General features: G+C 44.3%; 1 protein-coding gene across 2 annotated transcripts in view; it reads right to left on the bottom strand.

Annotated features, from left to right (window-relative positions):
* Nucleotides 1-25,056, bottom strand: part of adamts12 (ADAM metallopeptidase with thrombospondin type 1 motif, 12) — a 727,938-nt gene that overhangs the window by 270,038 nt on the left and 432,844 nt on the right. For both annotated transcript variants that reach the window (XM_069924031.1, XM_069924030.1), the window contains exon 12: nt 12,009-12,178. In XM_069924031.1, the coding sequence (XP_069780132.1) occupies nt 12,009-12,178 (170 nt within the window). The remainder of the gene's footprint in view (nt 1-12,008; nt 12,179-25,056) is intronic.

Genomic DNA, 25,056 nt, shown 5'->3' on the forward strand with positions numbered 1-25,056 from the left:
GGCTACTTGCTATTGTGTGGAGAAACTCCACTCTGGAACACCTTGATCATAAGGTGAAGCTTGGGATAGAGTTTTGTCTTCTATCAAATTGTGTTAAGTTTATTTAATATTCTGACATGCTGAAGCATTTAAAAATTAAAATTAAAGTAAATAGTACAAACAAATTTAAAATTTAAAAAATATAATTATTATGCCACTCCGTTCCAGTGTCATCTTAAGTACATGCCATTTTGGGACTCACTTCAGTCAGGAACTACTGTCCTCAGGCAGCATAACCAAGAACATTATGTTTCATCTGAAACACATAGTGGTCGACAATACCACATAAGAAGAGAATTAACAATTGTTTTGACTAATTTGATTGAATAACCCAAAAATTAGAGTGGTGGAAGAAAATTAATTTAGAAATTCCAATTCAATATCATAATTCAGTTATAGTTTCCGATGCCAATTTTCTAACTTCATTTGTTATACTAATCGAAAAACAAATTTACCTCTGTTGCTCTGGTTATATATTACTTTTCCTAATCCATAAAACATTATCTTTAAGACAGAATTTTGTGCATTCATTAGTAACTCTTGTCAGAATCCTGGCCAAAGTTAAAGAGAAGAAAAACAAGTACAGTTTGCTAACATTATTTACTCTAAAAGGTAACACGTAAAATTTGAGCACCATGGTGAGATACTGATGAACTGCTATTTCTGTAGGATCATAATCTGTAAATATTGTTCATTAAAAAAAAGGACTCCTTCATCATTCTCGATTGATTCAAAGCCAATAAAATATATTCTGAGGTTATGCAATGTTGCAGTTACATCAAAACCGGTATCCAAATCGCACACAGCAAGCTCTTACAAATAACGTAACAATGATCTAAGAAGGTAATAGCAAAGACACTTAGACATACTTAATAAATCTGGTATTTAAGAAAGGAAAGACAGTGACTTCCCTGTCCTGAAAAAACTCTTCAGCCCATCCATGCCCTTTCTTTTTTCTTTCTTTGGCTTGGCTTCGCGGACGAAGATTTATGGAAGGGTATGTCCACGTCTGCTGCAGGCTCGTTGGTGACTGACAAGTCCGATGCGGGACAGGCAGGCACGGATGCAGTGGCTGCAAGGGAAAATTGGTTGGTTGGGGTTGGATGTTGGGTTTTTCCTCCTTTGTCTTTTGTCAGTGAGGTGGGCTCTGTAGTCTTCTTCAAAGGAGGTTGCTGCTCGCCAAACTGTGAGGCGCCAAGATGCACGGTTGGAGATGATATCAGCCCACTGGCGGTGGTCAATGTGGCAGGCACCAAGAGATTTCTTTAAGCAGTCCTTCTACCTCTTCTTTGGTGCACCTCTGTCTCGGTGGCCAGTGGAGAGCTTGCCAAAGAACATGATCTTTGGAAGGTGATGGTCCTCCATTCTGGAGACGTGACCCACTCAGCGCAGTTGGATCTTCAGCAGCATGGATTCGATGCTTGCGGACTCTGCCAGCTCAAGCACTTCGATGTTGGTGATGAAGTCATTCCAATGAATGTTGAGGATGGAGCGGAGACAGCGCTGATGGAAGCGTTCTAGGAGCCGTAGGTGATGCCGGTATAGGATCCATGATTCTGAGCCAAACAGGAGCGTGGGTATGACAACGGCTCTGTACACGCTGATCTTTGTGTGTTTCTTCAGGTGGTTGTTTTTCCAGACTCTTTTGTTTAGTCTTCCAAAGGCACTATTTGCCTTGGTGTGTCTGTTGTCTATCTCTTCATCGATCCTTGCATCAGATGAAATGGTGCAGCCGAGGTAGGTAAACTGGTTGACTGTTTTGAGTTCAGTGTGCCCAATGGAGATGTGGGGGGGCTGGTGGTCACGGTGGGGACCTGGGTGATGGAGGACCTCAGTTTTCTTCAGGCTGACTTCCAGGCCAAACATTTTGGCAGTTTCCACAAAACAGGACGTTATGCGCTGGAGAGCTGGCTCTGAATGGGCAACTAAAGCGGCATCGTCTGCAAAGAGTAGTTCACGGAGAAGTTGCTCTTGTGTCTTGGTGTGAGCTTGCAGGCGCCTCAGATTGAAGAGACTGTCATCCGTGCGGTACCGGATGTAAAGGACATAGTTGAGGTCTTTATTGGCTTGTTTCAGCATCATGCTGAAGAAGATAGTAAAGAGGGTTGGTGCGAGGACACAGCCTTGCTTCACGCCGTTGTCAATGGAGAAGGGTTCGGAGAGCTCATTGCTGTATCTGACCTGACCTTGTTGGTTTTCGTGCAGTTGGATAACCATGTTGAGGAACTTGGGGGGCATCCAAGGCGCTCTAGTATTTGCCAAAGCCCTTTCCTGCTCACGGTGTCAAAGGCTTTGGTGAGGTCAACAAAGGTGATGTAGAGTCCTTTGTTTTGTTCTCTGCACTTTTCTTGGAGCTGTCTGAGGGCAAAGACCATGTCAGTAGTTCCTCTGTTTGCACGAAAGCCACATTGTGATTCTGGGAGGACATTTTCGGCGACACTAGGTATTAGTCTATTAAGGAGAATCCTAGCGAAGATTTTGCCTGCGATGGAGAGCAGCGTGATTCCCCTGTAGTTTGAGCAGTCTGATTTCTCGCCTTTGTTTTTGTACAGGGTGATGATGATGGCATCACGAAGGTCCTGAGGCAGCTTTCCTTGGTTATTAACCTCCATAAGGTCACCCCTCAGACCTCCATGCTCCATTTTGAACAGTCAGAATAAAATTATATGGAATTCCAGAATGGAAAGGAGTTGGAAAATAAAAATAAGTTTTATCATGTAGAAAAATGTTTTCTTATGCCAGATTCAATTCTGTTTTGAAAAAAAAATCTTTATCCTCCAAATCCCAGAGCCAATTTTACATTGGATGCAACTTTGATTAGTTCCTAACTTTCATTATCAAATGTAGTATGATCAGCGATGTTTCCAGAAAACCTCCTCTTTCCAAGATGTTTCAGATTTTAAGTTGGAGCGAAGTCTGCCAGTATTCTAGCCCGCGCTGACAACATTCAACGACAACCTCTTTTCTCCTGAAAGTTGTCATATCAAGTGTAAAAGAAAAGTTCAGTGCCAGCCACTCACTGCACTGTGCTTGGTGCACTTCTCAGTGACTGAAATAGAGCTGCTTGTGAGGGAAATGATGATGATAGCTTCTGGTAGTACGCATTTATAAGCTCCATGTCCTAACCACATCCATATTGAAGATCGGCTTTCATATTCTTTGCTGCAAACGTTCATCCTGTTTTCACAGATGAAGATACAATGGGAGTATTGCTCATGTACATACAGTTCCTCAATACATTTATTAAAATGTTGCACACTTTCCTCAAATGCCTCAAGTGATCAGACTGGCATTAAAACTTATCTTTAAACCTTAAAATTTAATGCATTTATCTTCCTAAAAATCCAATTTTTACAAATCAGCACAAGCAGAAAAGCGTTTCCGGACAGGTCTACCTTTGTGAAGGCACTGTTAGTACATAGAACATTATGTGGGCGACACTGTTAGTGGAGCAGTTAGCGCAATGCTGCTACAGCGCCAGAGATCAGGACCGGGGTTCGAATCCTGAGTTGTCTGTATGGACTTGGTATATTCTCCCTGTGTCTACGTGGGTTTTTTCCGGGTGCTCCAGTTTCCTCCCACTATTCAAAACACACTGGGGGTTGTAGCTTAATTGGGTGGCACAGGCTCGTGGGCCAAAAGGGCCTGTTTCCATGCTGTATGTCTAAATTTAAATATTAAAAATCAATAAATAAATAAGTAACACAGCAGAGTGCAGGCCTTTCAGTGCTCCATGTTGTACCAACCTATATAAAAGTATTAAATAAAAACTTCCTGTCTTAACACACATAACCCTCTATTTTACCTGCATCCATGTGCCTGTTTGGGGTGATATGGCCGTATGCACTGGCTGGCCCACCCTCCAGGTGTCTCCCTGCCTTAGTTCCTCCCTTGATCCTTCCCATGTGACCCCTGGCCATAAAGGTCGAGTCCCCTCTCCTTCCCAATCATTTTCCTAGCCTAGACCCAGGCCAACAGTCTCTTGCTTAATAAAGCCTATTGTTCCCCTCAGTCTTCTGTCTGTCATTATTGGAGCTACCGATAGTGCCCAACAATTTATTAAGCAAGATTTTAGAACACTCCAGTTATGGAGAAATTGCTGCGCCCCGAAAGGCTGGAAGTAGACCCCCAAGTCCCGGGTGCACTGGTAGTCTTCGAGGAGTGGGTGAACTGTTTTAATAATTTCCTTGACACTGCAGTGGAGATGGTCGACTCAGGTGAAAAGCTCAAGATCCTTCAAGCACGAGTTGGCCAGAAGGCCTACCTCACCATCTTAGTCTGGTTGACTTACACCGAGGCAATGACTGAGCTGTGGGCGCTCTATAAACCCGAGGTGAACTCGGTTTACTCCCGTTACCTGCTGGCATCCCAGAAACAACAGCCTGGTGAGTCTACCGAAGAGTTCGCCCGGTCCTTGGTCACACTGGGAAAAGACTGTTTGGGGGATCTCATGGGCCCGGGCATGATATCGCTGAACCAGTACGTGGAAGAGCTGATCAGAGACGCCTGTTTATCGGGGTTGAGGCCGGACTACATCCGGCAAAGACTCCTTGAGGAGGACCCACTCCCTCTCAAAAAGGCTATCGAAGTGGTCAGAAATCTGGACTCAGCCCAGCTCCAAGCGGTGTCATCGTGGGCAGAAGCGGGCCAACTGTGTACGTTCCACCACAAGGGTCATTGGCCTGGGACTCAGCGTCGGGCAACAGCGACCCGACCGTGGCTGCAATCACGGCAACCGCATCATCGAGATGCAACTTCTGTGGGCAGGCCAAGCATGTGAGGCGCCTCTGCCCGGCGAAAGGAGCAACGTGCTTGGGCTGTGGGAAGAGGGGCCACTACCAAAGGGTCTGCAGGTCCCGATTGCAGCCAGCGAGCAGTGCAGTGTGCATTCCCGAAGAACTTCCGGCGCTGAGGGGAGGGGAGCGCCATCTTACCAGCCACTGCTTCCAGCCTCAGCATCTGGGCCTACCGCGCTAGTGACGTAATTTCTGACCGCCTCAACTCCACTTCTGGCTTATTCTTCATCCGATGCTGCATGGTCAACATGGAGGTCGCCATCTTGGACAGGCCTCTCCACCCACGATGACAATGAAGGAATGCCACTCCTCACTTCAGTTTCACTAAATCAAGCCGGTCCTCACCTGTCCTCGAACTCAATGATGCAGATCGAGGTGAATGGACATAAAATTAACTGTTTTTCTGATAGCGGCATTACGGAAAGCTTCATACACCTCGATGTGGTCCAGAGACTCTCCCACCCGGTCCGACCCATGACTGGGATGGTTTCAATGGTGGCCAGGGACTAACAGACGAGAATCCGGGGGTATTGTGTAGCTTCGCTGACGGTGGGGGGGGGGGGGGGGTGGTGGTGGGGAATGTTATAACGACTTTGTGTTATTAATCATGCCCTGCCTCTGTGCACCAATCCTCCTAGGCCTTGACTTTCAGAGTCAGTTTAGGAGCATGACGATGGCGTTCGGAGGCCTCCAACCACCGTTGACCATTTGCAGCCCTCAGCATTCGGTTGACCATCTCTGACCAGATAGCCGGACCCTATTTCTCTCCTGTGGCCCCAGCACCCAATCTCTGGCACCATCTAGCGACATTGGCACTCAGTCCTTAGCGCCGTCCAGTGGTTCTGGCACTCGGTCCCCAGCTACGACCTGTGGCCTCACCACCTTGAAGGTACCCTCTCCGTCGCTGTTCGCAAACCTCATCCCGGATTGCAAACCCATCGCCATCAAGAGTCGGTGCTATGGCTTGGAGAATATGCAATTTATCTGGGCTGAGATTCAGTGACTCCTGGAAGAGGGGATCATAGCCCCGAGCACCAGTCACTGGAGAGCACAGGTCCTCGTGGTCAGAGGAGCAGGAATGCCCTGGATGGTAATTGAGTATAGCCAAACCATCAACCGCTCCACCCAGCTGGATGCGTACCCGCTCCCCCGTATAGCCAACTTGGTCAATAAGGTCACCAAATACAGAATTTCTCCAACTATTGACCTCAAGTTGGCTTACCACCAACTTCCCCTCCGTTCGAGCAATCGAATATATACTGGATTTGAAGCTGACAGGAAACTCTTCTACTTCCTGCAGGTGCCCTTCGGTGTCACTAACGGTGTTTCTGCTTTCCAGAGAGTGATGGACTGGATGGTGGAGGAACATGGGCTGACGGCAACGTTCCCATACCTCGACAATGTCACCATCTGCGGCCATGATCAGCAGGACCACGACGCAAACCTCGCCAAATTCTTGCTTACGGCCAAGTTACTTAACTTGATGTACAACAAGGACAAGTGCGTGTTCAACACTGAGCACCTGGCCCTTCTTGGCACATGGTGCATTGCTCCTGACCCTGACCACATGCGACCACTCCCTGTCCCGATCACCCTGAAGGTGCTGAAAAGATGCCTACAGGTGCCCAACTACGCCAATAAGGCCCAACCCCTAATTCAGTCAACCACTTTTCTACTATTAGCGGAGGCCCAAACTGCTTTTAATCAGATCCGTGGGGACATCGCTAAGGCCACGATGCATGCCCTGGATGTGTCCGTTCCCTTCCAAGTGCAAAGCGATGCCTTCGATTTCGCACTGGCTGCCACATTAAACCAGGAAGGAAGGCAGGTAGCATTTTTTTCCCACACCCTTCATGGTCCCAAACTGAGGCACTCCTCCATCGAGAAGGAGGCGCAAGTGATCATTGAGGCAGTGCGCCACTGGCAACACTACCCAGCCGGTAAAAGATTTACCCTGTTGACTGATCAGAGGGCAGTTGCCTTCATGTTCAATGCCAAACAACAGGGTAAAATAAAAAATGATAAGATTGTGAGGTGGAGGACTGAGTTATCCATCTATAACTATGACATCTTGTACTGGCCGGGTAAGCTCAATGATCTCTCGGACGCCCTATCCCGAGGGACATGTGCTAGTGCGCATCTTGATCATCTCCAGGTCCTGCACAACAGTCTGTGCCAGCCGGAGTCACGAAGTTCTATCACTTTATCAGGTCAAGGAACCTCCCCTACTCCATCGAGGATGTCCGGTCCATGACCAGACGCTACCAAATCTGCGCCGAGTGTAAGCCTCAGTTCTAAAGGCCACTCACCCTTTCAAGGGATCCCTTCCTACCACAAATAGAAATGCCTACTTCCTGATGGTGGTGGATGAATTTTCCAGGTTCCCCTTTGCAATTTCCTGCCTGTATATGACCTCAGCCACGGTCATCAAGGCCCTGAGCAGTATCTTCATTCTGTTCGGGTATCTCGACTACATTCTTAGTGACCGGGGGACCTCATTCATGAGTGAGGAGCTACATCAGTACTTCCTGATCGGAGGCATAGCCACCAGCAGGACCACCAGCTACAACCCTAGAGGTAATGACCAAGTGGAAAGGGAGAACGGCACCGTCTGAAGGCAGTGCTCCTGACCCTCAGGTCCAAATGTTTACCAGTGTGCCGGTGGCAGGATGTTTTACCTGAAGCCCTCCATGATATCCGGTCATTATTCTGAACCGCTACTAACACCACCCCGCATGAATGTCTCTTTGCTTTCCCTAGGAGGTCGGTGAATGGTTCTTCCATCCCTCCCTGGCTGACATCCCCAGGGCCAGTTCTCCTTCAGAGGCATGTCAGAGGCCATAAGATGGATCCACTGGTTGAAGCGGTACACCTCATTCATGCCAACCCCCAGTATGCATTTGTGAGGTATCCGAACGGTCATGAAGACACTGTGCCAATATGAGACCGAGCAAGGGCCGGAGACCCTGAGACTGCCTTGTCGGCTGCTGACCACGCCGCAAACCCGACGGTGCCACATCCAAGCACAGCCCTGGAGTCCGAGCCGCCTTGCAGATGGATGTCCAGGCTCCTACCACTCCTGCAGCTGCGGAGGACCCCCCAGTACTCCAGGAGTCTACTGCCAGCAACCCAACCCTCCAGTTCCTACAGCAGATACTCTCCCGTCAGCCCCCTCTTCAGAGGAGCTTTGCACTGAAATGTTGGTTCCCTTGCGGTCTGGCAGACAGAGGAAGCGCCTGTGCAGCTCAACCTCTAGCCAGGGGAGGGTGGGGGGGGAGGTGTCCATTTTTGCAGCCAGTTGTTGTCAATTGTTAATTACCATTGTTCTGCTGTTGTATTTGCCTCCGGGTTTTGTTATTACCAGTGGGGGGTGAATGTGGTGATATGGCTGTATGCACTGGCTGGCCCGCCCTCCTGGTGTCTCCCTGCCTTAGCTCCTCCCTTGATTCTTCCCATGTGACCCCTGGCCATAAAGGTTGAGTCCCCTCTCCTTCCCGCTCATTTTCCTAGCCTAGACTCAGGCCAGCATTCTCTTGCTCAATAAAGCCTATCGTTCCCCTCAGTCTTCTGTCTGCGTCATTATTGGGCTACCGATAGTGCCCAACACTGTTTAAGAGTCCTTTAAATGCCCAATTATACCCACTACTGTCACTGTCTAAAAAAACTTACCACTGATGTATCCTTTAAACTTTCCTCCCTCATCTTAAACAGATGTCTTTTGGTGTTTGCTATCTTTGGGAAAAAGGTACTGCCTGTCCACCCCTATCTATGCCTCTCATAATCTTTTGGACTACCATTAAGTCACCTCTCATCCTTTTTCACTCCAAAGAGAAAAACCCTAGCAATCTTAATTTTGCCTCATAAGGCACATTTTCTGATCTAGGCAACATCCTGATAAATCTCCTTTGCACTCTCTCCATCGTTTCCACATCCTTCCTGTAATGAGGTGACCAGAACTGAACACCATATTCCAAGTTTGCTCTAAACAGATTTTTATAGAGCTGCAACATTACCTCATGACTCTTGAAGCCAATTCATGATTAATGAAGGCCATAAAATAAAACTATCTTATCAACCTGCAAGGCAGCCTTGAGAGATCTATGGATTTGGGCCAAAGATACTTCTGTTCTTCCACATTGTTAAAAATCCTATCATTAACCATGTACTCTGTCTTCAAGTTTGACCTGCCAAAATGAATTCTTCACACTTATCTGGATTGAACTCCATCACCCATTTTACTGCTCAACACTCCATCCATAGAACCTAAAAAAATTAGAACATTACAACTCAGAAACAGGTCCAATTTTTTTGCCTAGTCCCACTGACCTCCACCCAGCCCATAACCTTCCATTCCTCACCCATCCATGTACCTGTCTGAATTCTTCTTAAATGTTAAAATTAATCCCACATTCACCACTTCAGCTGCCAGCTCATTTCACACTCCCACCACTCTCTGTGTGTTCTCCCTCATGTCCCACTTATATTCTCATAATCCTGTTTATATCTATGAAAACCTACTAAACTATCCACTCCACCTTCAACTTTTGTTTCATCTGCCATGTTGCTGACCTATCCCTCTACTTCTTTGCCCAGATCATTTATAAAACTCACAAATAGCAGGGTCTCAGAACAAATTACTGGGAAACTCTACTAGTCATTGATCTCCAAGCACGATACTATCACCCTCTGTTTCCTATAAAGAGAGCTGAGTTGGGGAACAACTTTTTACTAAAATGACATTTAATTAGAAAAGTTAGTCTTAGTTTTAGGAAGAGAAATGATGAACCGATTATTAAACTTTAAAAGAGCTCTTTTTAATACAAAATATCTGTTGCACAGAAGAACCCTATAGAACCTCACAGAAAATGAAAATAAAAGAGTCATAGGAGATGTGATCATGATCTCCTTAGTCAAAGAAATGGGTTTTAGATAAGGTCTTGTTGGAGGAGGAGAAGGAGAAAGTCTGTAATGTGAGAGAAGTAAGATCTGAGATACCAATGAAACAATTATTTATCAAATATAAAACCTGAAAAAGATTCAATTTAAAAAGTAAATACAGTAAAACCCCCAGCATCCAGCACCAATGAGGATTGGTAGATGCTGGAATGGTAAAATGGCAGCGCTACTAGAGCTGCAGTAATGGCATTGCTGTGGCTGTTGCGGACCCGTGGGGCTCGAGGAGCGGAGATACAGCACTCCCACAGGGTTCAACCACCCAGTCAACTACCGTCAGCTCCGCATAGGCTTTGAAAGGCCTGTTAAAGGAGCCGACGGTAGTTTTATTTAAAGTCCTGCAACCAATGGGTCTGTGCCCAAGATGGCAGTGCCTCTGACCAGCAACAGTCACAAGGGATCACAGACTCCAGGGGAGTGGAGGACTTGCACAGGACATCAGAAAACGGGTGAAGCAGAGGAGACAACCCATGGGACTCTGACCACAGCAGCGGACCAGTGAGGGGGCTCCGCGGCTGAAGGACCAATGCTTGCAGTGAGCTGCTGGCGACTCGAGGCAAGGATCCCATGGTGCCTGTGGGCTGCTGGAGACTGCTGTTGGGAGACTCGCGCCAGGCAGCAGATTGCTGGAGTCTGGCTCAAAACTGTCTGAAGGGGATCCGGGATGCAAGGGGATATCAAAGGTGAAGGCACTGAAGAGTTCCTGATGGGAATTTCACTGTATAATGGAAGTGCATTCCATGGGTGTTCCCATGTGTCAGCGTAATGACTACACCTTCATGCTGATGCTCTCATTATGTGCTCAGTCAAACAAAGCTCTATCTAGATCAAGATGGCCAACCTATGGCGCATTGGATGATTAGAAGTGGCGAATTGCATCCCAGTGATACTAATTTAAAAAGTAAGCCTTCTTGTGCAATAAGTATGAATCAAAAACTGATTTGTAGAAAAAAACATCACTAGAGGAATTCAGGTAGCTTAGAGCTAGAAATGTTTTTTTTTTACTGAGAATAAATCTAAAACTTAGCAATTATTTTTAGAGAACTAAGAAAATTTGCCCAGAGTCATATCTGTCATTTCGAAACAATGTACAGACGTGAAAAAGCATTTTTCAGCCATGAAACTGAAGAGACGAAAATGGCGGAACTGCCGGAGGCGCTGCTGTAGCGACCCACGGGGAACGAGGGGATGGAGATGTAGTGCTCCCACAGAGTTCAGCCATCCAGTCGACTGCCGTGGGCACCGCTCGCGCTTTGAATGGCCAGTTGAGCGAGTCGACAGTAGTTTTATTTGAAATCCAGCAGCCATGGGATCTGCGCCCAAGATGGAGGCGCCTATTAATTGGCAGCAGCCACGAGGGGCTGCAGACTCCGGGGAAGCGGAAGGCTGGAGCAGGGCACCAGAGGATGTTAAGATCATCCCCTCGTCTAAGCAGGAGAAGTGGAAGGGATGACCCATGGGGACGGTGACCACGGCGGTGGACCAGTGAAGGGGGCTCTGCAGCTGAGGGACCAGTGCATGCAGCGGGCTGCTGAAGGCTCGAGGCGAGGAACCCATGGAAGCTGTGGGCTGCTGGAGTCTGCTTTGGAAGACTCGTGCATGGCTGCGAACTGCTGGAGACTGGCTCAAACTGGCTGGAGGGGTTACCAGGTATATAAACTGGGACGTGAGGAGGTGCCGAGGGTTCCTGACCCTGTTGGAGGTTCGGATCTGGAGCTCGGGTTGCCAGTGGTTTGGACTGGACTCTGTGTGGCTGCGGGGGCTGCGGAAGTGCTGGAGGGTCTGACTGTAAGAATGTAAGAGGCGCTTGGGCAATTCCTGCCAATGGCGAATATCTACATTGCAGCAGGCAAAAATTAATTTCATGTAATATGACACTGTTTTATTACAATAATAAATTGAATCTTGAAATTGATTAAAAACAAAATGAGGTCGCAATTGACTGATTCAAATTTGAAGAATTCTGTACTGCTATCGGTAACTAACACCAAACATTAAAAGCTTGGCGAAATCAAAACCGACTCACAAGTCTCATTAAGGTAAGTAATATTTATCTTGTTTTTACATTAAACCAATATATCATGTAAAAATGCTAAATATATCTATATTAACATTTTTTATAAGAAAAAACTGACATAGGGAATATAAAAGCTTCACCACCCTGATCTAGATCACGTCTACGTTTTGGGTAACTCCGTATAGTTCTAATGTACTGCTTACCAGTGTGATGGACCGGAATCCAGGAGTAGAGTTCATTTTTGTAAAGCACTGTGTCAAACTCGCTGCACTGCATCTGACGGAATGTAGGTGTTTCCTGCAGACACGGTGTGACGTTACAGATACGATATCTTTTGCGTTTCCCAGTACAGTACGTGCCACCAAACTTTGGACTAGACAAGAGAAAAATAACATAGAAGAACAAAAATGCTTTCAATAGCAAGTCTTTGCACATTTAAACGTAAAGTGACATTTCTCAACTCTGTTGTTTGAAAGTGTTTCTACAATTGGTACTGAACAGGCATATATTTGAGAACAGATCATTTCAATTAATGGAATATAGATGAGTATAGCAAGCCATTCAGTCTATGCATCTGCGCAAAATGTGACAATCAAATTAAACTAAAACTATACTGCCTGCACAATACATGCCCCTTTATTCCCTGCAGATTCTTCAATCCATCTAGAAACCTTTTAAATGCTACTATTGCACCATTTTTCACCTCTGCTGGGCAGCTCATTCTAAGCACCTACCATTCTCTATGTAAATAAATTGGCCCACGCATCTCCCTTAGACTTCCCACCACCACCACCCCACATCCAACATCTCAACTAAAGCCCCTTTCGCTGGAATCAAACCCCAATCGGCCTTTAAAGTGGCAAGTGTGAAAGCAAAATCAGCTCAATGCTGGCGTCAGATGACGTCATCTCATGCCAGGGATTGACGGCCTCGACCCCTTGTGTACAATCCCCAGTGTCTGCAGACGCTGGCGTTGCAATCAGGAAAATGTGAAAGGGGTAATTGCATTGTGGGATTGAAATGACCCAAGATTTTCCATGACTGCAAGAAGAAAAGATTAAAATGAAGGTATAACTTTCCCACACTGTTTAAATTGTATGCGATAGTGCTACCAACTTTCCCATGCTATATAAATCATTCGCTATAGGGCTACCAACTTTCCCACCCTGTTTAAAAATTGTCCACTATTATTATTTATCGCTCGCACTTTGCCACGGTCCCTTATAAAGGTCTATATAGGTTGGCACAACAACCACAGGAACTGAAGGGCTCATACTGTGCTGTACATAAAGCTTAATTATGTTATCATTTTGTTCAAATATAAGATCATAATACACTGATCAGGATCTAGGGCAGGTTCACCATCACTCGATGCATGTCACTGATTGAAGATAGAACAATCTTAACCCTGGAGATGGCTCATTGCAAGCGTGAAAGCGTTCACTGTCCCAGTTAGGAGTGGTCAAGTGTGAAAAGCCAAACCACCATTTCTATCCCAGGACACTGAAGAGTCAATTTAGTGGGATGCAAGTGTGAAAGGGGCTTTAAATGCATGTCTTTCCCAACATGACATTTTTACCCTGTGGAAAAGATTCTGACTTTCTACCATTACAATGCGTCTCACCTGAACACCCGGATCCATCTGCATGGCAAAACTAACATTAACTGTATACGTTCCCTTACATTTGACCCCCTGAAGTGCAACATCTCACACTTGTCCGGATTAAATTATATCTGCCATTTCTCTGCCCATATCTGCAACTGATCTGTATCCTGTTGTAATCTTTGGTAGCCCTCTGCGCTATCAGAATCAAGGATTATTGTCATGAACAAGTCATGAAATTCGGTGTTTTGCTGCAGTGTCACAGTGCAAACATTCAAATAATAACCATCTTACAACATTACTATAAAAAATAAAATAAAATAACAATAATAGTTCAGAAAAAGTAAGGCAGAGTCTTTGGTTCATTGATTATTCAGGAATCTGATGGTAGCGGGAAAGAAGTTGTCCTTGTGCCGCTGAGTGCTCTTTTTCAGGCTCCTGTACCTTTTCCCTGATGGTAGCAGAGTGAAGAGGCTATGCCCTGGGTGGTGGGGGTCTTTGAGGATAGAGACTGCTTTTCATTTAGATGTCCTCGACGGAATGAAGTCTGGCACCTGTGATGTCGCAGGACGAGCTAACAACCCTCTGGAGTTTATTCTTGTTCTGAGAGTTGGTGCCTCCATACCAAGCAGTGATGCGACCAGCCAGAAACCTCTCCATGGTAGTTTAGAAGTTTCTGAGAGTCTTCGGTGACATACCAAATCTCCTCAAACACCTCACAAAGTATAGCCGCTGGAGAGGCTTCTTTGTGATTGCATCAACATGGAATCTCCAGGACAGATTCTCAGAGATGTTGACACTTAGAAATTTGAAGTTCTTGACCTTCTCCACTCTTGACCCCTCGAAGAAGACTGGGTCATGTTCCCATAACTTCCTCCTGAAGTCCACAATCATCTGTTTGGCTTTGCTGACATTAGGCGCAAGGTTGTTTTTGTTACACCATTCAACGACCTGATCTAACTCTCTCCTGTATGATTCCTCATTGCCGTTTGTGATTCTGCCGACAAATGTGGTGTCATTGGCATAATTGTAGATAGCATTGTAATTATGCCTTGCCAAACAATCATGGGTGTAAAACAAGAGGAGCAGTAAGCTTAGCACCCATACTTGGGGTGCACCTGTGTTGATGATCAGTGAAGAGAAGATAGTGATTCAAATTTGCACGGACTGTGGTCTTCCAACGAGAAAGTCAAGGATCCATTTGATGAGTGGGGTACAGAGGCTTAGAGTTTTTAGCTTCTTGACCACCACCCCTGGCAATGCATTCCAGGCACCCACTGTATTGAAGGCCAAGCTGTAGACTATGAAGAGCAGCTGTATGCATGAATTGCTGTTTTAGAGGTGATCCAGAGCCGAGTGAAGAGCCAGCGATATTGCATCTGCTGTGGAGTGATTGTGACGATAGGCAAATTGCTGTGGGTCCAGATCTTAGGTACATGTTGATTCTGGCCATGACCAGCCTCTCAAAGATTTAATCACAGTCGAAGTTTGTGCTACTGGGTGGTAGTTGTTGAATCAGCCCATGCTACTCTTCTTGGGTACTAGGATGATTGATGTCCTTCTGAAGCTGGTGGGAACCTCTGACTGCCACAGTGAGAGGTTGAAAATGTCCTTGAAAAGTCCACCTAGTTGACTGGTGCATATTTTCAGAACCCTGCCAGGTACGCTGTCAGGCCCTGAAGTCTTGCGAGGGTTCACCCTCTTGAATGATGTTCTGACATCACCTTCAGAGACGGATATCAGGGATTTAGTACTTCCTGCCATAGCTGGTGTATATCTGTCTCCTGTCTCTAGCTTCCTCCGGAATTGCCACTTTGCTTCAGAGTCGGCCTTCCACAGGTGGTACCTGGACTTCTTGTAAAGATCTTGATCCACAGCCTTAACGGCCCTTGTTCTAGCCCTCAGCAAGTTGCAGATTCTCTGATTCATCCAGGGCTTCTGGCTGAGGAACACATGGTATCTGCATTTGGGTACACACTCATCCACTCAGGACCTGATGAAGTCAGTGACACCTGTTGCATATTCATTCAAATCTATGGATGAGTTCTTGAATATGTTCCAGTCCACTGATTCAAAGTCCACTCCTCCACCTTCCTCGACCACAACTTTGCGGTCTTCACTACTGATGCTGCGGTCTTCAGTCTCTGCTTGTATGCCGGGAGTAGAAGTACAGCCAAGTGATCAGACTTGCCGAAGTGTGGTCTTGGTATGGTAGTGTAGCAGTGGTCGAGTGTGTTGGTTCACCTGGTCTCGCATGTGACAAGTTGGCGGTAGTTTGTCAGAGACTTCTTCAGGTTGGCCTGTTTGAAGGCTCCCACAAAAATCAGGAAGGCATCCGGATGTGCTATCTCATGGCTGTTTAAGACAGTTCTCAGTGCAAGCCTGATGTTAGCCTAGAGCGGAATTTAAACTGTGAACTGAATGATGGCAGTGAACTCCCTCAGCAGGTAGAATGGGCGAAACTTGATCACCAGATATTCCAGGTGGGGGTAGCAGGACTGGGACATAACTGTTCCATCTTTGCACCATGATGAATTGATGATGACACAAACGCCATCTCGCAAGGATCCTACCTTCTTCTATTGCATTTGTCGCGTGTTGCTGAAAGTTTGCTCTAAACATCTTTCCACAACTTGAATATTCCTTCTTTCTCTTCCCTAAACTACTCATGAAATCTCTATAAAAGAGTCTCGAAAAAAGCACCCCAACCCAAGAGGATGATTGTCCATTTCTCTCCCTGGATGCTGCCTGACCCCATTGACTCCCATCAAAACATAAAGCACTAACAATGGATCAAGCAGTGTCTGTGGAAAGTGAAACAGTTAGTCAAGAGTAGTGGGCACTTGCTAGGCATGTCATTATAATAGGTTCACAGATGGTTTCTACACTGCAACGATTGCTTTGAACAGGTAAAGGTAAATCTTGCATCATAATACTGCTCAGACCAGATTTTCAGATTTTGCAGATTCTCGGGCAGTTCTTTTAAAATTAAAATTTAAGTAGAATAAAGAACAGATGAACAGGTAAATTTTGACAGTTTATTAACAAAACAGTTTTCATATAAAATACGGAGTAAAAAAAAACACAAATATTTATTCATTCATTTCCGCGATTTCTATGGACCTTGGCGTTTATGCACAGATGCACACAAAAACCAGCTAAATTTTAAAAGTTTGAGAGTTTTTGAGAAGACCAGTTTTTCCAGTGGTCTAGATTACTGGATATTTGGACTTTTACTGTAATGCCTTTTTTTAGTGTTATTCAATATCGCCCACAGTTGGGTGGAAATCTTCTCTCAATCATTTCATGTTATGTGCACAATACAATTGAGGTTGTACTTCACACATTTCTGAAATAAAGTTTCCTTGACTATAATTTCAGATGCAGAATAAATGTGGCTGCTACAATATTATATATTGAATACAGACCTTCACCTTCTCTACCCAGTGTCCCATGGATAGATGAAACTCACAATTTTAAAATGTAAATGCTTCCTTTTAATTATTTTTTAATAATGAGTTTATATGCACCAAAATTCTTACTTGCTGGAACCAAACTTACAATGGTAAACTCATTAAATTAAATTAAAAGAGACAATAAATACACACAATACATAGAGGTTAAGTTGCTCCATTGGCAAAAGCTCATTTAGCTCATATTACATTCAATTGCTCAACTTTGGGAGAAGGTGGCGATGTGGTTGAAGTCACTTCCTCAGCCTATGAGGAAGGAACACATCCACCTTCTCGTTGGAAGACCACACTGCTCCTGTTACTTTTATTTTGGTTGCTACTTTCATGCAAAGCTAACTGTCCTGAAGTGCCCCTCCCCCCTCCCCCAACACACACAAAAAAATTCCAGAGAGAAAATGTGTTTGTGACCATTTTCAAATTAAATTGTGTACCCCCAGAAATTTCATCCTGCTGGTTGGAATTGACTTGCAGCAAAGAACCAATACTGAACGACTTGGGCCTCAGGTGTTTGCTGCAGATGGGCCCCGGGCCAAATTGGTGACGCAGTGACCCTTTAGCATACTATTTAAGACACAGTTAAAGCTCAAGACAACTATTTCTTGCAGCATTTATGCCCTTTCATCAAAACAGTTCTGATGAAAGATCATTGGCCTGAAATATTAACTGTTTAACTGTGTTAAGTACTGCTTGATCTGCTCCATTTTCTGTTACTATGTCATATTTCCAGCAGCTGCAATTTTTGTTCAATGTTCCATTGTAAGCGCAGATAAATTATCTGTAAGTTTTCCTAATATGAAGCCTTGTCCAATGTGTCATCTATTGGAGATTTTGGTTATTTTCATTAGAAATTAGAGTTTTCACTGTATTGGGACAAATTGTGACCAGTTTCAGACGTATTCAAGAATGCTTGATGTATAGGTTCCTAATCTTTTATCTGGGATTGTCGGGACCAGACACTGGCTGTTGTTTGAAATCTTCAGTATTTCAGAATCATTTTGGTTTTGGTTTTAAGCTCGCCTGCCCGAGTTGTGCTGCCTTCTCACCCACCACCCCCTCGCCCATCTGGTTGCGCTGGCATCTTTCCCCACTCATCCATCTGGGCTAACCCAATGCCTTAGATCTTTGAGCCTGGACCATATTTTTGCACCTGCTTTTTAAAGTTGCTTCCAAATCAGTTCCATAGTCATTTGCAAAGCCACTGGTGCCTGAATGACTGGCTTCAGCCAAGCTCTTGCATTTTAAATGAGATGTGAAGTGTTACTCTGAGAAGTGACTTACACTAAACCACCACAATCTATCTCTTTTAAAGACATATTAATATATAATATAACATATAATATACCCCATAATACTATATATTAGTGGAACAACACGGAATAGTCCAATGTGAGTTGAGTGAGGGTCAAGCTCGATGGGTAGGGTACTTATAAAGTAATGATACCACTAAGTAGCAACGCAGAACATAACTGGATACACAGGAGTTGAGTGACGATCATGTCCAATCATGTTTGGTGCCAAACTCCATCTTTGATGAGCAGGTGTCATCTATCAAAAAAAGTCCTGGATTTTGGAGGTTGCCAGTTTGCAGAATCCAGATAAGAGGTTAGGCACATGTACCAATATTACCAATAATACTCTGGTATTCTCAGTAGTTTCCTTCAGTTGGGAAAAAAGGTTCTTAAATATTCTTGTCAAATTAGGTAGTTAATCTTTATTTCTGGACCTTTATGGCGAATTTGATTACTGGTGAATAAATCAGATTTCAGAACTGCTCTGTGCATTTTTCCTACTTAATAGTTTCAAAATAGTTGTATACGTTATTAAAATTGTCTTCTGTTGAGCTGAGGTGAGCACATGAGATCTTTCCTATGGCTCTCTTGAAGATGCAGCTGGGACCCATCACTCTGACCTTCCTCTCTCACCCAAAATAATATGTAGCCCCTCCAAAGAAGCAACCAGTCCAATTTCAGCCTTGTCCAATTAGTGAGCTCCCTCAGGTCTGACATCCACATCTCATTGACACAGAGTGATGTTGTTTGGGGCCCAATGAACCTCAATTTTGAGTGAGTCTAAAACTCCAGCTGGCTTCAAAGCTGCTGTTACAATTTTTTAAAAACAAGGTATGACTACTTTTCCATCCTTCATCTTACTATCCTTTACAATCTTATGAAATTAAACAAGAAATTGTTTGAAAGACATTCATGAAAACAAGAGAAGATGTCGCAGGAGATCAATTGTCTCCTTGACCTTGGCTCATCTAAAGTTCAATGCTTATCCAGTCTTGGCCTTACAATAATTAATGCACATAAAAAGAAGAAATTCTTTTTATGTGGCACCAAATGGGCAACCTTTTATTCTGAAAATATGCTTTCCACTTGGGGTAACATCCTCTGAGCTTCCAATCTATCAGTCTTCTTCAAAATCTGACATGCTCCAATTAGATCAATTCCCAATTCTCTATACAATGAGTAAATGCTCAACCAGCTCATCATTTTTCATACGCCATCCCTTTAATCTTAGTTATTAACCAAGTGAACTTTCTGTGCATTGCCTCCAATCCAAGCATATCCTTCTTTAAATACAGAGATTTTTTTTAAATTGCAAGGATTAAAATATGTGTAGTCCAACCAGTACCCTTTCAATTTATTTCAAAATGTCCAAACTTTTGTATTCCTTGTAAAATAGGCCAATATTGCTTGTGTCAAGAAACGCTCAGGCCCAAAATGTTGTTTATATATCTTTACCTACTATGGACACTGCGACACCTGCTGAGTTCCTCCAGCATTTCTGTGTTTTTATCATTATGACAGCGTCTCTGCAAACTCTCATGTTTCACAATATTCAATCACCCTTTCTAAATGCTTGCTCTACCTCCAAATTAACTTTGTGTACCCACAAACCCCTCTGTACTGTAACAATTTTTTTGGCTCACTCCATTTAAAAAATAATTTATTTTTTCATTCTTCCTTCTAAAGTGCATAACATCAAATTTTACCACATTATACTCCATCTGCCAACTTGACTACTTATTTAACCTATTGGTGTCCTTTTACAATACACAAAAGATGCTGGAGAAACTCAGGTCAACTATAACAATCTGTTAATTTCTTATTGATGCTGAGACATTAACCATCTTGAGTGGACCATCAGCCCTTCATCTCCCACACCATCACTGACCTCATTACTTCTAGTAATCTCCCTTCCACAACATCCAACCCCATTGTTCCTAATCCCGCATTGCCTTGTTCGACCTCCTAACTAAAATCCACAAACTCAATTGCCCTGCTAGATCCATTGTGTCCGCATATGGGACCTTCTGAGTTTCTCCAGCATTTTTGAGTATTGTACTCTACTCTAGCATCTGCTGATTTTTTTTTTGTTTAATTATTTTTTTCTGGCCTTTTACAGGCTCCTTGCATCTTTTTCACAACTTGAAAATCCACTTAGATATTCATCTGTAGTACATTCAATTTCTTCTGGCGAGGCTGCCTGTGCCAAGTGACAGTGAGTATAGGAATAGAATGAGATGGAGGATGAATGCATGGCTGAGGGATTGGAACAGGGGCCAGAGATTCATATTCCTGGATCATTGGGACCTCTTTTGGGGCAGGTTTGACCTGTACAAAAAGGACGGGTTGCACTTGAATCACAGGTGGACCAATATCCTGTGAGAACATCTATTAAGGCAACTGGGGAGAGTTTAAAATAGAATTGTTGCAGGGTTGGGCCAAACTGAAGAGACTGGTGAAGAGGATGGCTTAAGAAAGCTGGGAGACAGTGTGTGATGGAGGATAGGAAAGGGATAGAGAAGGGACACACTCATATGGCCGATTTGAAATATGTCTAATTTAAAACAAGGAGTATTGTGAACAAAGCGAATGAGCTTAGAGCGTGGATCAGTACTTGGAGCTATGGATGTGGTAACTCAGGGACAAGAATGGTTACTTCAGAAGGACAGGGAGGGAGGCAAAAGAGGTGGGGGTGTGGCACTGTTGATCAGGGATAGTGTTACACCTGCGGAAAAGGTGGGCATCATGGAGGGATTGTCTTCGGATTCTCTGTGGGTGGAAGTTAGGAGGAAGAAGGGGTCAATAACTTTACCAAATAGGAACAGGGATATTGAGGAGCAAAGAGGGAAACAGGTCCTGGAAATGTGTAACAATCATATAACAATTACAGCATGGAAAGAGACCATTTTAGACCTTCTAGTCCACACCGACTAAGTACTCTCCTCTAGTCCCACCTACCTGCACCCTGCCCATAACCCTCTATTCTCCTCCCATCCATATATCTATCCAATTTTTCCTTTAAGGACAAAATGGACCCTGCTGCCACTACTTCTCCCGGAAGCTCATTCCACACAGTCACCACTCTCTGGGTAAAGAAGTTCCCCTTCATGTTACTTCTAAACTTATACCTCTTTACTGTCATGATGGTAGATTTAAATTTCCCAACTATCAATCGGCATATCTCTAGAGCAGGGGGTTTAGATGGGGTGAAGTATATTGGGTGTGTTTGGGAAGGATTCTTGCCACAATATGTAGATAAGCCTACAAGAGGAGAGACTGTACCATATTTTCATTCATATAATGCTCACAGCATATAACGCGAACACGGATATAACGCGCACACACACATAACTTGTAGAACATCATAAATAGAGTAAAATTGTTTTTGTATTACTGCACATGCTTATACTGCGCAAGTTTAGAATTCTACATTCTAATTTACATGAGCAATTTATTCTTACTTGGGACATGAGACAAAGCACATTACATGGTCCCACTATATTTCACAATTTCCCAGAATTAACACCCAATCAACTTCCCCCAGAGGTGTCAATCACCCATCGTATAGATGATATCCTCCTGCAACACATTAATAAGCGTAGGAGAGGTATCAATTAAATAGATTAAAACAGGCTTCAGTGCTAAGTAGGATTTTAATCTGTCATGATTTTAAAAATCTTTCTGTAAAGCCTCTCTTGTTAAAAATAGTGTGCAATTGAGATTTTTATGGCTTGATTTGATTTAATGAGGATGATTAAACTGATGCCATCGAGCAAAATCATCCTAATGTTGTCGTAAATCAGAGGCATTTAAGATGTTAACGTCCTCCATTAGAGGACGTCTGGATAATTAAGGTGCAGTGCCCTAGCGAGAATATCCTGTTTCTCAGAATTCCATGGCACTCACACCAAAAGAATATTCACAAGATCAAAATTTCCCATGCCTGCTATAAATAGTGAGCGTTCTTTCAATGCCACTATTACATTCCCAACACTCGTTATAAATTGCCGGCGCAACTTTCCCAAGGCTACTAACAATTGTACACATTCCTTCAACATGTAAAAATATTCTTGCATAGTGCGCACACGCACAGGTGGTGGGAGGGGGGGTGGGGGTACCTGATTTGTAAACAACACAGATAACATGTGCATTATATGTGTAAAAATATGGTACTTGATTTGGTTTTAGAAAAAGAACCTGATTGGGTATCAGATCGCTCAGTTGGAGAGACTTATATAGATAGTGACCATAATTATATCTTCATCACAATAGCATTGGAGAAAGATAGGAACAGACAAGTTAGAAAAGTGGTATTATTAGGCTCTCAGGCAGAAAATTGGAAGCTTAAATTGGGAACAGATGTTCTCAGGGAGAAGTATAGAAGAAATATGACAAATGTTTAAGGGATAATTGTGTGGAGTTCTGCACAGGCACTTTCCAATGAGACAGGGAAGTTATGATAGGGTACAGGAACCATGGTGTACAAAGGTTGTAATAAATCTTGTCAATAAGAAAAGCTTACAAAAAGTTCAGAGAGCTTAGTAACGTTAGAGATCTAGAAGATTATAAGGCTAACAGAAAGTATCTTATAAAGGAAATTAGGAGAGCCAGAAGGGGCCAGGAGAAGGCCTTGGTAGGCACGATTAAGGAAAACCCTGTGGTGAATGTCTGCCAAGCTGCCTGTCTCCCCTCTGGCGAGCCTTGCTGTACTAACATTGGCTGTGCATTATCTCTACTGTTAAGGACACTCCCCTTGGGTATAACTGTGTATGCACCTATTGTCTTTTATTATTGTACCATGAGTTTCTGCTAATAAAAGCCATGATTATTGTTTGACCATATCGTCTTTGTCTACTTCATCAACTGGCACTTCAATTTTATTAGCAGAAATGGATGCAGCACTCAAGCCAGAGCAGCTGATAATCAACCAGTCTGCCCCAAGGGCCAGAGAAATTTTCAACCACTGGATTGCTTGTTTCGATTACTACATGGCTTGAAACAACGTGGTCGATGAGGCGATATAGTGGGGCTACCTGAACTCTCTGCTGGGTGAGGTCCCTTTCACCGTAACGCAAGGAACTACCACTCTGGCTATAGCCCGGGAACGTCTGACTGTTTACTATGCAGTGCCACGGAATGTGGTGCTTGCTCGACACCAGTTGCTGACTGGACTCCAGAAACCCAGGGAAAGTGATGCTGCCTATGCACTGGCAAACGAATGTGATGTCACAGCAGTCAATGTGCAACAACACCGCAATGCCTTGAAGCTGGTTGCTTTTGTCAACGAGATTGACTCCAGTTACATCTGACAGAGACTGATGGAGACAGAGCCCTTAACCTACGACCAGGCAGTCACTCAGTGAAATGCTAGAAACTGAAAAGGAAACATCCAGGAGTGCTGGAACCCCGAAGGAAAGAAAAGAGCGAACTCCTGAAAAATCCTACTTCTGTGATAAGAGGTGGCACCCCAGACAGAAGTGCCCGGCTCGATTTGCTACCTGCAGCTATTGTGGGAAACTCAGTCACTTCGCTAAAGCATGTAAGGCGAAAAGTACTCCCACTGATAAGAAGAAGAGAAGCACCAAGAAAATCCATCCTGGAGCTGCAGGAATGGAAGCCAACTGTGAAAAGGAGGAATCTTCAAACGAGCAGGCTGTATTGACTTCAAGTGATGGTGAGGTGAGATCCCCTGTGATAGCTCAATTGACTGTAAAGCTTGGGGGTTGTTATGGACTGGAACGGTCGACTATGAAGGGGGAGGTGAATGATGAGACTCTTGATTGTCTAATAGACTCGGAAAGTACTGACAGCTACATCCACGAGAGAGTTGCCAGGGCCTTAAATTTGCGGAGAGATCCAGCGAACCGAAAGATATCGATGGCTTGTAGTAAACTTAGAAAAACTGTACGGGACAAGTGTAAAGTTACTTTAAATTTGCAGGGACATTGCCTTACTGATGTGTGGCTCTTTATTATGCCGGAGCTCTGCGCCCCTGTGTTACTGGGGTTAGATATTCAATCTCAGATGAACAGGGTAGTGTTAAATTTCGGTGGGCCACTACCCATACTTACCATCCCCTGCGCTACTTACTACAGTCTGACCGCATTAAAGATCAATGCTCCTTTTCTTTTCAGTGATTTATACCCGGAGTGTCAGCCAATTGCCACTAAGAGCTGTTCTTACAGCAAAGAGGATCGTGAGTTTATCAAAGCGGAGACTCAGAGACTGCTTAAAGAGGGAGTAATTAAGCCTAGTAAGAGTCCATGGTGGGCCCAAGTGGTAGTCGTGAAAAATCACATTAAGAGACGACTGGCTATTTACGACAGCCAGACAATTAACTGGAAGCTGGATGCCTACCCCCTGCCACGTATCAACGAAATGATTAATCAGATAGCGCAATACAAAGTGCACTCCACTATCGACCTCAACGCAGCTTATCACCAAATCCCCATTAAGAAAAGGGAATGACCTTATACGGCTTGTGAGGCTGATGGGGGGGTTATGCCAGTTTACAAGGGTACCTTTTGGGGTCACTAATGGTGTGTCTGTGTTTCAGAGGGAAATGGAAAAGATTGTTAGGATGTATGAGTTACAGGGTACGTTTCCCTATCTGGATAATGTCACTGTCTTTGGGAAAACATAGGCTGAGCACGACAACAACTTAAAGAAATTTTTAGCACAGCTAAATAACTTAACTTTACATTTAACGAGGGCAAATGTGTATTCAACGCGACAGAGCTACTCATTCTGGGCTACATTGTACGCAAGGGCAAAATCCACCCCGACCTGGAAAGAATGGCCCCCCTTAAGAAGTTACCACCCCCAGACTCAGCTAAAGCCCTTAAAAGGTGCATGGGATTCTTTTCCTACTACTGCAAATGGGTTC

Source organism: Narcine bancroftii, chromosome 3, assembly GCF_036971445.1.
Source record: "Narcine bancroftii isolate sNarBan1 chromosome 3, sNarBan1.hap1, whole genome shotgun sequence".
In the NCBI taxonomy this organism is placed as follows: domain Eukaryota; kingdom Metazoa; phylum Chordata; class Chondrichthyes; order Torpediniformes; family Narcinidae; genus Narcine; species Narcine bancroftii.